At 49.1% G+C, this 16154-nt stretch overlaps 1 protein-coding gene across 3 annotated transcripts in view; it reads right to left on the bottom strand.

The window, feature by feature from the left end:
- Nucleotides 1-950: 950 nt before the first annotated feature.
- Nucleotides 951-16154, bottom strand: part of CGNL1 (cingulin like 1) — a 176272-nt gene continuing 161068 nt past the window's right edge. For all 3 annotated transcript variants that reach the window (XM_055435541.2, XM_088839648.1, XM_055435540.2), the window contains exons 15-19: nucleotides 10685-10768; nucleotides 9627-9751; nucleotides 5433-5541; nucleotides 5008-5171; nucleotides 951-3953 (exon numbers count right to left, since the gene is read on the bottom strand). In XM_055435541.2, coding sequence (XP_055291516.2) covers nucleotides 3818-3953; nucleotides 5008-5171; nucleotides 5433-5541; nucleotides 9627-9751; nucleotides 10685-10768 — 618 coding nt within the window. In that variant the 3' untranslated portion in view covers nucleotides 951-3817. The remainder of the gene's footprint in view (nucleotides 3954-5007; nucleotides 5172-5432; nucleotides 5542-9626; nucleotides 9752-10684; nucleotides 10769-16154) is intronic.

The following is a 16154-nucleotide window of genomic DNA, read 5'->3' as shown; positions in this document are numbered from 1 at the left end:
TATAAATAACGAAACTATACCCCACTAATTCTTATGCTTAAAAAAAAAAAAAGCAAACAATTTATTCAAAAACTTCAAGGACTTTTTAAAATTAGAAATCCCCATTAATATCTGAGATGCTCTGTTTAGTCAGAACGGAGAGTCAAGGGCTTCAGGATAGATGGATGGACAGGCATCACTGGGGGGTGCTGAGGGGGCAGAGGGCACAGCTCTGGGCAGGAAGCAGCAGTTGCCTGTGGCGGCACAAAGAGTTTATTGAAGAAACATCCCAGGGAAAAGAAGTGCCAGAACCCGCCAGGCCTGCTGAAGGGCCCAGAGGAACAGCAGAGGGCAGCCCTGATCACTTTGGGAACTGGAGGAGGGATAGTCACCTGACAAGCACCACAGCCAGAAACACTGCACGGAGCAGGGAGTGACAAGCAGAGCAACACTGACCTTCACTTGTTTCCCCAGCTGACCCCCGGGGGGGAGCCCTAGGGCCTGCAGGGCTCAGCCTCCAGAGGACAGGGCAGAGCACAGCTCTGAGAGCAGAGGAGAAGCAGTGCAGGTCCCTTCCACGCAGAAGGGACTTCTGTTTCATATAAAAGGGCGACCGTGGGATGTGCTGTTAGCCTGCTGTAGATCAAATGAGACGACGGACACACAGCGATCGCAGGAGAACCCACCGCAGTTCAGGAACGAGGAACGAACAGCGGGTGCCTGTTCATCCCCAGTTATCAACACGCTTCCCCTTTCGCCATTTTCTGGAAATGGGCCGTCTGGATTTCTCAGACCATCACCACACTCCTCTGTGCTCCCCCCTCACCCCCTCCCACCCAACTCCCAGCCTGGAATGCCCCAAGTTCCTCCACCTTGAGTATTTTCCGGCCATTCAGCTGGGCTGTTTCTTGGCAGACAGGGAGCCAAGATCTGGAGAAAACAAGGGAGTTGAAATAACGGGAGAGTCAAGGTTCCTGTTGGGCGATATCGTTTATTGAAAGGCAAACTCACTTTCTCCAGGGGTTCACTTACAGGAGGCAGCTGCCAAGATAATTTCCTCCGTGTCACAAACCAAGGCAATCAAGCCAGACCCGCAAGCAGAAACCCAACACAATAAGCCTACTGGCATCGTCGGATGACACTCAGAAGCAGGAAGAAAATTATAAAGCTATACGATGATTGTCTCTTCAGCACAGCATTTGGCCACATACTTGTTTATTAAATAAAATATTTTTCTTTTTAAACTAGCTAAAGGAAATATTCTTGAGTAGAGTTAGTTCTTAACAAACAGAAAAAACATATATGTGTACATAAAATCAAAGAAGGATAGCAAGTCAGAGTTGGCAAGGACCTTGAGCCCTGGTCCTCAATTCATCCGCATAGTTTGTTGCTCTGAACACACGTCTCTCAAGGTCATCCCATCAAGGTCACTGGGCTAAGATGAGCCGGGACTTGAAGACATCTATCTCAGCTCCGAGCCTGGTGTTCCTTCCAGCTCAGCACACTGTATGCATCCGGCTCACTGCCAGCCCTGTCACAGCGCAGAAGGGCGAGTTGGTCGATGTGGGTAATGTCGCCCCTCTAGGGTAAAGATGCAGGACTTCTGAAAGGTGAACCCTGTTCTCGTTTCACAGACAATGTGCTTCTTGCAGACTGCCTCGTGGCTACCGGAAGGAACCGGCCAGAATGAGAGGCAGTAACTTCCTCACAAACCAAGACACAAGCTGATGCGCTCCCAAGGTTCTTGGGCCCCAACCTTTTCCATCTCCAATCCATAGGAATGAGGGATGGAAACACTGCTGGGCAGGCTTCTTGGCAAATACCTAATGGTGGTGGAAGCAGCGGGGAACTCAACAACGTGTGAGCGTCGAAGGACTTCGCTGGGCTCCCATGAGCCAGTCCACCAACCACAGGCTTGCTGCGTCCCCAAGAGGGTGGAGAGGCTCTGGGATGCGTTCGGACAGGCTCTGCCTGTGTTCATCAGTGTGGCTGCTGTCTGTCACCCTCTCCCCGACAGCACTCCAGGAAGGTAGGGATTGTGAGCCTCTGTATTCCCTGCTGTGTTCCCAATGCTGGAAGCTGGGGTATCACAGATGTCCAATAAGTATTTGCTAAATGAATGAATGGTTAAAGGGAGGTATATCTCCATACCCCAAATAAGTAAGCAGAGGCAAGAGGCACCCCTCCCAGCAGAGGGAGAGCAAGGCATCGCATTCTGCTCTGGAGGCTTCACCCACACGGGGTGACGACACCTACCCACGAACGGGGTTGACCGCTCTGAATCCTCATGGGTGGGTTCTGTGACCTGGGGTAGGTAGGGCACTGAGATTCCCTGCTCCCCACGGCTACTGTCAGGGCGTGCCGGGCTCACAGGCTTCTCACGTTCTAGGATGCGTCGAGACACTGTGAGGCAGCCGAACTCTCACACGCATACAACTTGCAGGGTTCCCTCCCTGGCCATGCGCCTGACCAGCTGTGATGGGACCTGGCCTCTGGGTGCGCCTGGGGACCGCCACAGGAAGCCCGGGAGGAAGTGCCAGATACCCTGCAGACTCCCAATGCCTTCCTAAAATTCCATCCCAGGGGCCTGGCCTCACCCAGACCTACCCAGTCCGTTACGCCTGCCTCGGTGGGCCCCTATCCCTCGTCCCAGAAGTGAGGATTCTTCCAGTTTGTACAGACATTTCTCTGACTTCTGCTTCTTCTCTCCCTCTCCTGACATAAACCTGGGATCCTGCTCAACCCGCCTCTTCTCTACACATCCCCCAGCTTTCAGGAACTTCTCCCCCTCCTCCTTCCTACCTACAGCCCCACACACCTGCTCATCTCCCTGCCTTTCCTCCCTCCCCATCACCTGTCTCTTCCTCGAGTCTAAGTCCATGAACCTGCTCCCCAAACCCCCCAGTGCCCACCCACCAACAACTGGTCCAGGGGCCTCGAGAGTATAGACTGCAGACCTGCTCTGAGAAGGGAAAGGAAGGACCCAATAAGAAATGACAGGAAGGCTCCAGCCTCCAGAAACCACATCATTTGTAGAAAAACCTTACATACAAGTCTCCCCACTCTACCTGTACAAAAGAAATTGCAATTAGTGACCAGAACTGACTCAGTGTGGTTCAGAAATCATAACAAAATTCTAGATAAAATAAGCAACCAAGGACCATAGATACAAGTGACCTCAGGCTTACTCTCCCCTCCGTCCTTCAGGGAGTTCTTCACTAAGACCAACTTCTTTTCTCAGGATTAACTGTCCCTCATCCCCTCAGCAATTCCTTTTTCCAACTCTGAGGTCCAGAGTGGTCTTTTTCTTTTTTTTTTCAGAGTGGTCTTTATTCTACCTTCTCCTTCTTGCCTCTGGCTCCATAATATTTAAAAATCTAGTAGCTTTGTATTTTTAAAAATAATACTCAATAAACAGATGTGAACTTTACAAACAAGCCACCCCATGAAGCCTCTGCAACATTCCAAAATGGAACAGCAGCAGTCAAGGAGAAGGTCTGACTTAAAATATATACAGTCTACACATCATCCCCTCCCCCGCTCCAGGGCTACTGAATAGGAACCAGCCTTTGGACCCTTTCTCTTGACAGGGGGACGTGGAAGGAGGAGCAGCAATGCGGATGGCGTGGCAGACAGCTGTGCAGAATGGGGCTCCATCCTGCCAAGTGGCCGTGGGCATCTCAACGCATACCCTGCAAGAGCTGCTGGCCAAGCCACCAGAGCTGTGCTACCATAGAGATCCTAGGAGGACGTGACATCAAGAGGAGATGCCTGGTGTGCAAAGAGGAGGCGACGGCGCTCCCTCTCACGCCTCCCACTGCAGCCCCTGGAAGTGGGCTCAGATCTGGCTGACGACAGTGCTGTCCTTGGGGAAGGTGTAGCTCAGTGGCGCCTCATAGAGGCTCCCTCCATCCGTGCTGAGGTCATCGTCATCGTCCACGTCGTCCAGCACTTTGCTTGGCAGCTTCTTAAGTCTGTAAAACAACAGGAGGTATGTTTCCTGGCCCTGAGCTGGGGCTGACTTCCGATCTGGAGATGAAGGGGTTCACGGTGCCTGTCTCTCCACCCTAATGGGTGGCACATGAGCATGGACAGCAACAGGGAGCAAACTGCCCACCTGGTAGCACGGGAGGCTGCTGCTGACGGAGAGCTGGGCAGGGCTGGGTCAAGGTCAGTAGTCCGATTTTCCCTCCTGCCTCAGGCTCCCATGTGGCTTGGCAGGGTCCCGCCGTAAATCCCATCTTAATGTGAAATTTTATCCTCTGGTGCAGCATGGGTGGTTTGCACTAATTTTTTTAATATTGCATTTTGATTGAGATTTTTGGTGCCCCCTTATATATTGCCTCCTAATGCCAACCTGGGGTTGGATTCTCAATGGACATGCCGTGTTTACAGGATTCTCAACAGGCTCTTCTGTGCATTTATGAAAGAAGTGCCTGGGCAGCTGGCATCAAGCCTCCGGTCACCATCAGCCTCCAGGAAAAGCCCAGCTTTATGAACAAGGATGAACATAAACTCACCCCTCACTCCAATGCCCTAAGCTATGACCCTGAGGCAAGGAAAGCAACGTCCCCCCACCCCATTACTCCCCTATCCTTCTGCTGTGCCCAGGGAGCTTGAGAGAGCAGCTCCTTCCAGAAACCAGGCTTGGGATATCCTAGTCCTCCTGAAAACAGGAACCCACAACTTCATCTCCTTTCTCCCTAACCCAGGAAACCTGAGGGATGGCCCAGGAACTCCTCTCTATAGGGAGGTGTGAGCCAGTCTGACCTGCTCCTGAGCCTCAGTTTTCCCTTTCGGATGACAAGGATAATACCTGCCCTGCTGACACCAGGGAACGGCATGAGGTTGACACATGTGATGCCTGCTGAGCAGACGGGGTGAATGGAGTAGATGCAGCCACTGTCATCTCTAGGAAGGGATGACCCCAAAGTGGCCACGGTGGCTGGAGACAACAGGAGAGGCTCTGAAAGCATCGTGCTCCCCTCAAACATCAGGGCTGTCACAGCCCCTCATGCACTTGCCCACCTTAAGTCTTTCTTCATGGAGTTGAGTTGGCCCTGCAGCTGCTCATTCACGTCCATCTGCTCCTCCAGCTCCCTCTGCAGCTTCTTCTTAGAACTTTCCAGCCTGTCGATTTCCTCCTCGGCCTCCTCCACCTGTCGCTTCATTGCCTTCAAGCGCAAGCTCAACTGCAGGGGTGGGGTGGGGGGCAGAGTGGGAGGAAGGGCAGGCTGTGAGCTGGCGGGTCGCCCAGTCCAGCAAGAAAAGGCCAGTGGTCCAGACCCCTTCTCTCCAAGCAACAAGATACAACACAGTGGGAAACAGGCCTCATGAGAAAGTGGAGGTAAGACTCTTAAGACAGAAAAATCCCACTTTTTCAAAGCTCTCCCCTACGTCTGGCTTCCCCAACCCACGCTAAATCTCAAAAGAACTCGCAGAGGGTCCCCCACCTGGTCCTTCTGATCAGTCAGCGACAGGTGCTCATCGTCCACCTGCATCACCAGCTCCTTCACCTTCCGCTCCAGCCGGCGGTTGCTCAGTTGGAGGCTGGCCCGGTCCCTGGAAGGGCAGAGCAGAAGACAGTCTCGTCCCAGTCCCACAGGCAGCCAGCCCCGGGCTGCCTGTAGATGTGGGCTTAGGGTCAGGGAGATTCACAACCGTACAGGAGGAAAGCGCTGCTCAGTGGACAGACGAGGAAACGGGGGCTGTGAGAAGGGGAGTGACTTTGCCTGAGGCTGCAGAGCCAGAGAGAGGCCGAGCTGGGGTCAGACCCGCCCTGAGTTCTCCCAGTACCAGGCTTCACTTGGTAAGGCAGAGAGGTTCACAGACTGCCAGGTTGTCAGTGTTTGGGGTGTACTGCCCTGACCCAGTCCTTTCTAACTCAATGAAGCTAAGCCATGCCGTGTGGGGCCACCCAAGACGGACGGGTCATGGTGGAGAGGTCTGACAGGATGTGGTCCACTGGAGAAGGGAATGGCAAACCACTTCAGTATACTTGCCTTGAGAACCCCATGAACAGTATCAAAAGGCGAAATGATAGGATAGTGAATGAGGAATTCCCTAGGTCAGTAGGTGCCCAGTATGCTACTGGAGATCAGTGGAGAAATAACTCCAGAAAGAATGAAGGGATGGAGCCAAAGCAAAACAAATACCCAGTTATGGATGTGACTGATGCTAGAAGCAAGGTCCGATGCTGTAAAGAGCAATATTGCATAGGAACCTGGAATGTTAGGTCCATGAATCAAGGCAAATTGGAAGTGGCCAAACAGGAGATGGCAAGAGTGAACGTCGACATTCTAGGAATCAGTGAACTAAAATGGACTGGAATGGGTGAATTTAACTCAGATGACCATTATATCTACTACTGTGGGCAGGAATCCCTTAGAAGAAATGGAGTAGCCATCATGGTCAACAAAAGAGTCCGAAATGCAGTACTTGGATGCAATCTTAAAAATGACAGAATGATTTCTGTTCGTTTCCAAGGCAAACCATTCAATACTACAGTAATTCAAGTCTATGCCCCAACCAGTAATGCTGAAGAAGCCGAAGTTGAACAGTTCTATGAAGACCTACAAGATCTTTTAGAACTAACACCCCAAAAAGATGTCCTTTTCATTATAGGGGACTGGAATGCAAAAGTAGGAAGTCAAGAAACACCTGGAGTAACAGGCAAATTTGGCCTTGGAGCACGGAATGAAGCAGGGCAAAGGCTAATAGAGTTTTGTGAAGAGAATGCACTGGTCATAGCAAACACCCTCTTCCAACAACACAAGAGAAGACTCTACACATGGACATCACCAGATGGTCAACACCGAAATCAGATTGATTATATTCTTTGCAGCCAAAGATGGAGAAGCTGTATACAGTTAGCAAAAACAAGACCAGAAGCTGACTGTGGCTCAGATCATGAACTCCTTATTGCCAAATTCAGACTTAAATTAAAGAAAGTAGGGAAAACCACTAGACCATTCAGATATGACCTAAATCAAATCCCTTATGATTATACAGTGGAAGTGAGGAATAGATTTAAGGGACTAGATCTGATAGATACAGTGCCTGATGAACTCTGGACGGAGGTTCGTGACATTGTACAGGAGACAGGGACCAAGACCATCCCCGTGGAAAAGAAATGCAAAAAAGCAAAATGGCTGTCTGAGGAGGCCTTACAAATAGCTGTGAAAAGAAGAGAAGCGAAAAGTAAAGGAGGAAAGGAAAGATATAAGCATCTGAATGCAGAGTTCCAAAGAATAGCAAGGAGAGATAAGAAAGCCTTCTTCAGCGATCAATGCAAAGAAATAGAGGAAAACAACAGAATAGGAAAAACAAGAGATCTTTTCAAGAAAATTAGAGATATCAAGGGAACATTTCATGCAAAGATGGGCTCCATAAAGGACAGAAATGGTATGGACCTAACAGAAGCAGAAGATATTAAGAAGAGGTGACAAGAATACACAGAAGAACTGTACAAAAAAGATCTTCACGATGAAGATAATCACGATGGCGTGATCACTCACCTGGAACCAGACATCTTGGAATGTGAAGTCAAGTGGGCCTTAGAGAGCATCACTACAAACAAAGCTAGTGGAGGTGATGGAATTCCAGTTGAGCTATTTCAAATCCTGAAAGATGATGCTGTGAAAGTGCTGCACTCAATATGCCAGCAAATTTGGAAAACTCAGCAATGGCCACAGGACTGGAAAAGATCAGTCTTCATTCCAATCCCAAAGAAAGGCAATGCCAAAGAATGCTCAAACTACCAAACAATTTTACTCATCTCACACGCTAGTAAAGTCATGCTCAAAATTCTCCAAGCTAGGCTTCAGCAATATGTGAATCGTGAACTTCCAGATGTTCAGGCAGGTTTTAGAAAAGGCAGAGGCACTAGAGATCAAATTGCCAACATCCGCTGGATTATGGAGAAAGCAAGAGAGTTCCAGAAAAACATCTATTTCTGCTTCATTGACTATGCCAAGGCCTTTGACTGTGTGTATCACAATAAACTGTGGAAAATTCTGAAAGAGATGGGAATCCCAGACCACCTTACCTGCCTCTTGAGAAACCTGTATGCAGGTCAGGAAGCAACAGTGAGAACTGGACATGGAACAACAGACTGGTTCCAAATAGGAAAAGGAGTACGTCAAGGTTGTATATTGTCACCCTGCTTATTTAACTTATATGCAGAGTACATCATGAGGAACGCTGGGCTGGAAGAAGCACAAGCTGGAATCAAGATTGTCGGGAGAAATATCAATAACCTCAGATAAGCAGATGACACCACCCTTATGGCAGAAAGTGAAGAGGAACTCAAAAGCCTCTTGATGAAAGTGAAAGAGGAGAGTGAAAAGGTTGGCTTGAAGCTCAACATTCAGAAAACAAAGATCATGGCATCTGGTCCCATCACTTCATGGGAAATAGATGGGAAAACAGTGGAAACCAGTGTCAGACTTTATTTTTTGGGGCTCCAAAATCACTGCAGATGCTGATTGCAGCCATGAAATTAAAAGACGCTTACTCCTTGGAAGGAAAGTTATGACCAACCTTGATAATATATTAAAAAGCATAGACATTACTTTGCCAACCAAGGTCCGTCTAGTCAAGGCTATGGCTTTTCCCGTGGTCATGTATGGATGTGAGAGTTGGACTGTGAAGAAAGCTGATCGCCAAAGAATTGATGCTTTTGAACTGTGGTGCTGGAGAAGACTCTTGAGAGTCCCTTGGACTGCAAGGAGATCCAACCAGTCCATTCTAGAGGAGATCAATCCTGGGTGTTCATTGGAAGGACTGATGCTAAAGCTGAAACTCCAATACTTTGGCCACCTCATGCGACGAGTTGACTCACTGGAAAAGACTCTGATGCTGGGAGCGATTGGGGGTAGGAGGAGAAGGGGACGACAGAGAATGAGATGGCTGGATGGCATCATCGACTCGATGGACATGAGTTTGAGTGAACTCCGGGAGTTGGTGATAGACAGGGAGGCCTGGCGTGCTGTGGTTCATGGGGTCACTAAGAGTCGGACACGACTGAGCGACTGAACTGAACTGAACTGCCCTGACCCAGTCCCTAAAGCCTCACTGAAAATGGAGAATGTAACGTGCTCTACACACACATACACACAGAGACACACACAACTTCTAGGAAGGTGAGGGGCCATTAGTAAGAATGGAGGAGCTGGCCCTTGGGCCGTGGTCCAAGGACAAGCTGCAGATAATCACGGTGCAGGAAAGGGTACGGTCATTCCTGTGGCCCTCCCACCCACGTGTCCATCTCTGAGAGATTGAATACACCCATCCCCTGGAGCACAGTCAGCCCCCTCTCATCTAATTCAGCTCAAAGTCATGAACTTATGAGGCGGCCGGCCCTATTAAGGCGTGGAGAAAGGAGCAGCTAAGCCTTGAGCAGTGGGGGTCCCAAGTCTTGGTCCTGTGGCAACAATATCCTTCCAGGCTGCCTTCTTCAAGTTAGTTACTTGGTGGGCCTCAACTATCTCATCTACAAAATATAAACTATTTTCCAGCAAGGTTGTATTTGCGCTGCCTTCCTCACAGGTTTAGGAGGATGAGCAGAGATACAGGGGTAAAAGCACTTTGTAATATGATGCCCAGTGCCCAGCAGGGCCTGTGCATCAGGGCTGGAGCTGGCTCACCTTTCCTCGCCCTCCAGACGGTCCTCCAGCTCGGCGATCCTGGCCTCCATCTGCACCACCAGGCCCTCTTTGCTGGACCTGTAGGAACCTTCCAGGTGGATAATCCGGCTCTTTAAGTCCTTGTTCTGGAATCAGACAGGGAGACCATGAGGGGCTGTGTCTACCACACCCTCTGTGCGGAGCAGAGGGCGGGCCAGTGTGTGGTCAGTGACGGGTAAGCCTGCTTTCCATCTTCAGATGGGTGGTGCTGGGAGACCTGGGAATGTTTCCAGGAAAAAGATTTGCACTAGTGTCCTGACAAGCCGAAAGAAGAGGTTCTACCACATTCCTTATAAGCCTGAGTGAAATCTCTGGCACATCCTAAGACTCCTGGATAACAGACAAACGATCCTGACCTTGGCCTTTTACAAACCTATTGGTGTGGGACAAGAGAAATAGGCTCCTTCAGAAATATCATATGTCATATTCAGTGAAGAACTTACAAGAATGGCATGTTAAAGATACAATGATTCATGTAAGATTTGTTACCAACACGTGCATTGGACATAGTTTCTGTTTTTTGGACAAAAAACAAAAGGACACTGGTTTTTAGTTTTTGGCTTTTAAAATTTATTTGGCTACGACAGGTCTTAGTTTAGTTGCAGCACGCAGGATCTTTGATCTTTAGTTGCAGCATGCAAACTCTTAGTTCCAGCATACAGGATCTAGTTCCCTAACCAGGGATCGAACCCGGGACCCTTGCATTGGGAGTGAGGCATCTTAGCCACTGGATTGCTGGGGAAGTCTCAACACTTTATTCTTCTCTTTTCATTTGATTTAGCCTTCTTTAGGCTCAAGAAAACACTTGCAATTCTACTTCTCCGCAGCTGCTAAACTTACAAGCACATTTAAAATTACTGGGAACAACCTTTCTGGAAAAGGCTTCAGAAAAACCTCTACCTCTCAGATGAGTCATGCTCCAGAGTTCTTGGGCGTGCTGTGCAAAGAAGGCTCAACCACGGGGCTCTAGTCCAAAGCCACGAGGAGGGCCGGGGGCTCATGGGGCCAGCTGCCCTCACCTGTCTCTCCAGGGAAATCTTGTCACACTCCAAGTCTTGCTTCGTGGCTCGCTCCTGAAGTAGCTCGTTCCGCATCTGCTCCATCTACACCAGAGAGCAAAAGCCCAGAGGTCAGCAGGGTGGTTCCTATAGCTTTTGTGCCGAAATGGTTCCCAGGTATGAATTCCAACAACCAGCTCGGCTCTTTTTTGTGACAGGGGTCCCCTGTCTTCTCCTCTTGAATACTGGAGCTGTTTCTTAGATATTCTTGAGTTCTCAATGATTGCAATGATAATGATACAAATAATAATAATAGTTACAGTTAATCCTGCCATTATGGGTTGAATTGTGTCCCCTCCAAAAAAGATATATTAAAGTCCTAACCCCAAGAACCTCAGATGCTACCTCAGTTAGAAGTAGGATCTTCACAGAAGTAATCAAGTTAAAAACTGAGGTCATTAGAGTGACCTCTAATCAAGTATAACCCACGTCCTTGTTAAAAGGGGAAATTTGAATGCAGAGACAGACATGCACAGGGGTAAGACAGAGACGCAGGGAGGATGCCATGTGAAGATGGAGGATTGGAGTGAGGCGTCTACAGTCAAGGAGCACCAAAGTGCTCTCCTACAGGTCCGGAGGGAATACGGCCTCAGACTTCTGGCCTCCAGAACTTGAGAAAATACATTTTTGTTGTTCCAGGCCACTTACTTTACGGTACTTGGATACAGTAGCCCTTGAGAGCTGCTACCCCTGCTCAGCACTACAAGCACACTTATCCTATGATATTCCCACCACAACCCTACGACGTACATACAGGCATCTCTGCTCAGGACATCAGGGCTTAGACAGAAGCTAAGCAACTTGGACGGTGACCAACCACCCCGGCTTGCCCAGGGCTGAGGATATGCTCAGGACATGTGACTTTGAATGCTAAAACCGGGGGAGTTCCAGGCAAACTGGGGCGAGTCAGTCACCCAGGTTACCAGGGATCAACACAACCACTAACAGGGAGCCAGGATTGCCCTGACCTCCTGACTGCTGCACTACAAGTTCAAGCTTCAGCAGAGGCTTCCATAGCCAGCATGTCTCAGACACTGCAAGATTTCTCCCTTCTTAACGCCAGGATCAGAGGTCAGCAAGAACACTCCAGGTGCCCTGGCAAAGGCTAAGCCTTCCAGAGGATTTCTCCTATATTAACAGGAAATGAACCTTGCTGAGCAGCATCTGGAAAGAAATCCCATTGCCTGCCTGTGAGTGTCTCCATGCCCCACCCCCAGAATGCCTTCAGCAACAGTGAAAAGTGCTCTTCAGAGGCACAGGCCCCATATCCTGTTCCCAGTACCGTCCAGCAGAGGGCGGAATGGAGAAGCCCAGAGAACTAAGAAACAGCCAGGAATATAAAACTCTTCCTTCTTTGCCTTTAGGTTCAAGGCAAAGGAGAAAAGGAAAGATATACCCATTTGAATGCAGAATTCCAAAGAACAGCAAGGAGAGATAAGAAAGCCTTCCTCAGTGATCAATGCAAAGAAATAAAGGAAAACACAAGAATGGGAACCACTAGAGATCTCTTCAAGAAAATCAGAAATACAAAGGGAACATTTCATGCAAAGATGGGCACAATAAAGGAAAGAAATGGTATGGACCTAACAGAAGCAGAAGACATTAAAAAGAGGTGGCAAGAATACACAGAAGAACTATACAAAAAAGATCTTCATGACCCAGATAATCACGATGGTGTGATCACTCACCTAAAGCCAGACATCCTGGAATGCAAAATCAAGTGGGCCTTAGGAAAGCATCACTAAGAACAAAGTCAGTGGAGGTGATGGAATTCCAGTTGAGTTATTTCAAATCTTAAAAGGTGAAAGTGCTGCACTCAATATGCCAGCAAATTTGGAAAACTCAGCAGTGGCCACAGGACCAGAAAATGTCAGTTTTCATTCCAATCCCAAAGAAGGACAATGCCAAAAAATGTTCAAACTACCACACAATTGCACTCATCTCACATGCTAGCAAAGTAATGCTTAAAATCCTCCAAGCCAGGCTTCAACAGTACATGAACTGTGAACTTCCAGATGTTCAAGCTGGATTTAGATAAGGCAGAGGAACCAAAGATCAAATTGGCAACATCCGCTGGATCATTAAAAAAGCAAGAGGGTTCCAGAAAAACATCTATTTCTGCTTTATTGACTACACTAAAGCCTTTGACTGTGTGGATCACAACAAACTGGAAAATTCTTCAAAAGATGGGAATATATAAGACCACCTGACCTGCCTGAGAAATCTGTATGCAGGTCAAGAAGCAAGTTAAAAATGGACATGAAGCAATAGACTGGTTCCAAATCAGTAAAGGAGTACATCAAGGCTGTATACTGTTACTCTGCTTATTTAACTTATGTTTAGAGTACATCACGCAAAATGCCGGGCTGGATTAAGCTTAAGCTGGAATCAAGATTGCCAGGAGAAATATCAGATATGCAGATAACACCCGCCTTATGGCAGAAAGCGAAGAACTAAAGAGCCGCTTGATGAATGTGAAAGAGGAGAGTGAAAAAGATGGCTTAAAACTCAACATTCAGAAAACTAAGATCATGACATCTGGTCCCACCACTTCATGGCAAACAGATGGGGAAACAATGGGAACAGTGACAGACTGTATTTTTTCAGGCTCCAAAATCACTGCAGATGGTGACTGCAGCCATGAAGTTAAAAGACACTTGCTCCTTGCAAGAAAAGCTATGAATAACCTAGACAGCATATTAAAAAGCAGAGACATTACTTTGCCAACAAATGTCCATCTAGTCAAAGCTATGGTTCTTCCAGTAGTCATGTATGAATGTGAGAGTTGGACTATAAAGAAAGCTGAGCGCCAAAGAATTGATGCTTTTGAACTGTGGTGTTAGAGAAGACTCTTGAGAGTCCCTTGGAGTGCGAGGAGATCCAACCAGTCCGTCCTAAAGGAAATCAGTCCTGAATATTCATTGGAAGCACTAATGCTAAAGTTGAATTTAAGCAAGCTCCAGGAGTTGGTGATGGACAGTGAAGCCTGACGTGCTGCAGTCCATGGGGTCACAAAGAGTCGGACATGACTGAGCAACTGAACTGTTCCTTCTTAGGGCTTCTCTGGTGGCTCAGCAGTAAAGAATTTATCTGCCAATGCAGGAGACACAGGTTTGATCCCTGGGTTGGGAAGATCCCCTGGAGAAAGAAATGCAATCCACTCCAGTATTCTTGCCTGGAAAATTCATGGACAGAGAAGCCTGGTGGGACAGGATCACAAGGAATCAATCAGGACTGAGCAAGTGACACTTTCACACTTTCCATCTTAAGGCTGGCCCAGGTAAGAGGTGTGCACACAGGAATCCCCAGAGGGCTGAGGAGCACCTGTAACAGCCCCACTCCACCTGGCTTTGACTTGGATTTTCACCTCCTGTACAAACACCCTAGAGATAAGCGAACCCCTTCCCTGCCATCCACCAGGAGGGCAAGACCAGGGGGTCCCGGGAATAAGGAGGGGAGGTGCCACCATGATAGGCTGGGCTTGTAGCTCCCTCTGTCCCGACCATGGAGCATGCAGGAACGACAAGCAGTGTTGCGGCTGGCCCAGAGTGGGTGACGCACCGATAAGAAGGAGGCTGGTGATGGGCAGGACTGGGGAGTGGAGAGCTTGTACCACTGCAGGAAACTGGGACCCTGCCCACAGGGTCCAAAAGTTCGCATATTTTGCATTTTTGACTGTCAGGTTTCTAAGTCACAGGGGTTCAGAACTTTACAGCAGAGAACACCGAAGTCCACTGCCATCATCCATGCAACAGAAGGAGCAGGGCAAGAACCCAGGCGGCACCTACTCACAGCCCCCTAACCCCACCTGCTCAGGCTCTCTGGACTAACGCAGTGAAAAGGCATCAAGCGGACTTAGGGTTTAGATACTGCTTTCATATAAAACCAAGGCCCCGGAGGCACTTGTTCTCACAAGGCATCCTCAAATACAGTGGGGGGAAAAATGCCAGCCATGCACAGGTCAGCAGTCAGTGCACGGAGACTCCTCCCTTGGACCCAAGAGCCCTGCCTGGCCCCAGGGCACTCGGGAATCACATGCTGTGGAGAACACCCGGAGACTCCAGTCATTGCTCTCTGAGCACCACGTCCGCAGGTAATGGATGCAGCCTCACAGCACCCCCGCCCCGCAGCAAGGCTGTGAACCAGCCAGTACCGCCGCGGAGGTCGTCAGCATGGCTGGACCACGGGACGGCGATGTGCCTCCTGGGGGAACCTGTTCTGTTCACGCCCGCTGGGCAGAGGCCAGGACCTCAGTGAGGACATGGTTAAACTTTCACTGCAACGGGAAGTGATTACACAGACAGGCTGCAGTGGCCCAGCTTCTCTCCTGGCTCTGCATCCACCTACATGTGACTTTGGTCATCTCACCTCTGGGATGTGGACTCCACATTTCTAACCACGGAAGCTGAACAAGACGGCCTATAAGGCCTTTGGAGCTGGCCTCTGCTAGCCTGAAAGCATGTTTGGGGCCCCTATCCCACTATGGGGTGCTTGGGGGCTCAGGCCCCACCTCCATCCTTCAGCTCCAGAAGCCAGCCCATCTCTCCAGACCTTTGGGAGTGTCCCCAGAAAAGACTCATTCTATCAAGGTGAGAGGGAACTGTGTGTCACACACACAGTTGTGAGCAGTTGTGGTGGAGGGGTGGTCTTGGAATGATGGGGTGGGTCCATCTGCTCATTCAGGCTGGACATCATGACAAAAAGACAGTCCCTGACCTCAGAGGCAGATGTTACCACCCCCATTTCCCAAATGGGAAGTTCAGGACTGGTGGGAGCAGTTTGGGGCTGAAAGCCTGTAGGACCAGGCCCCTCAGTGAAGGACAAAATCTAGAAGGAGGAAGAGTTCGGGGGCTGGGGTGGGGTCCTTCGGAGCCTAAAAGGAAGAAGCCCCTCGTGCGGTGTGAGGTAGAGAAGCGCCGAGGAGGGATTGAAAGATTGCCGAGGGGTCCATAGCACGGGCCCAGACTGGGCTTCAGGACAAACGCCACAACTTCAAGCAGCAGCCACTGGCCAAAGTCTTGCTCCCTCAGTGCTACTGACTGGAAATTCTGGACTCTGCAGGAAACAAGGCCTTCTGGTACAGATGGGCACTCAGGAACCACCAGCATCCTGGAGGTTCCCCACAGGTCAAGACCTCCCTGGAGTGCCCCAGGCAAATGTGACTCTCCGAAGGAAAAACAAAATAGCTATTATTCAGACTCCACGACATCCCCTCAAAAGATGGCTGTTCAAATAAAAGTGCAAAATAGAGTGAAGAGTAGGAAGGAACAGATTTGAAGCTGTAAAACAGTTACTGTCACAAGACAGTCAATTTTCCTTCCATCTTTTGGAAATCAAGGCTTTTGGCAAACATGATAGGCTCCCTTCAGTTCTTCATAAAGAAGCGCCGGACACTAAACTCTAAAATAAACATACCGCGCAGAGCCCCACA

The sequence above is a fragment of the Moschus berezovskii genome, chromosome 9 (genome assembly GCF_049115385.1).
Source record: "Moschus berezovskii isolate FMDL1 chromosome 9, NW_MosBer_1.0, whole genome shotgun sequence".
NCBI lineage: Eukaryota > Metazoa > Chordata > Mammalia > Artiodactyla > Moschidae > Moschus > Moschus berezovskii.
This window is presented reverse-complemented; position numbering and strand designations above follow the sequence as displayed.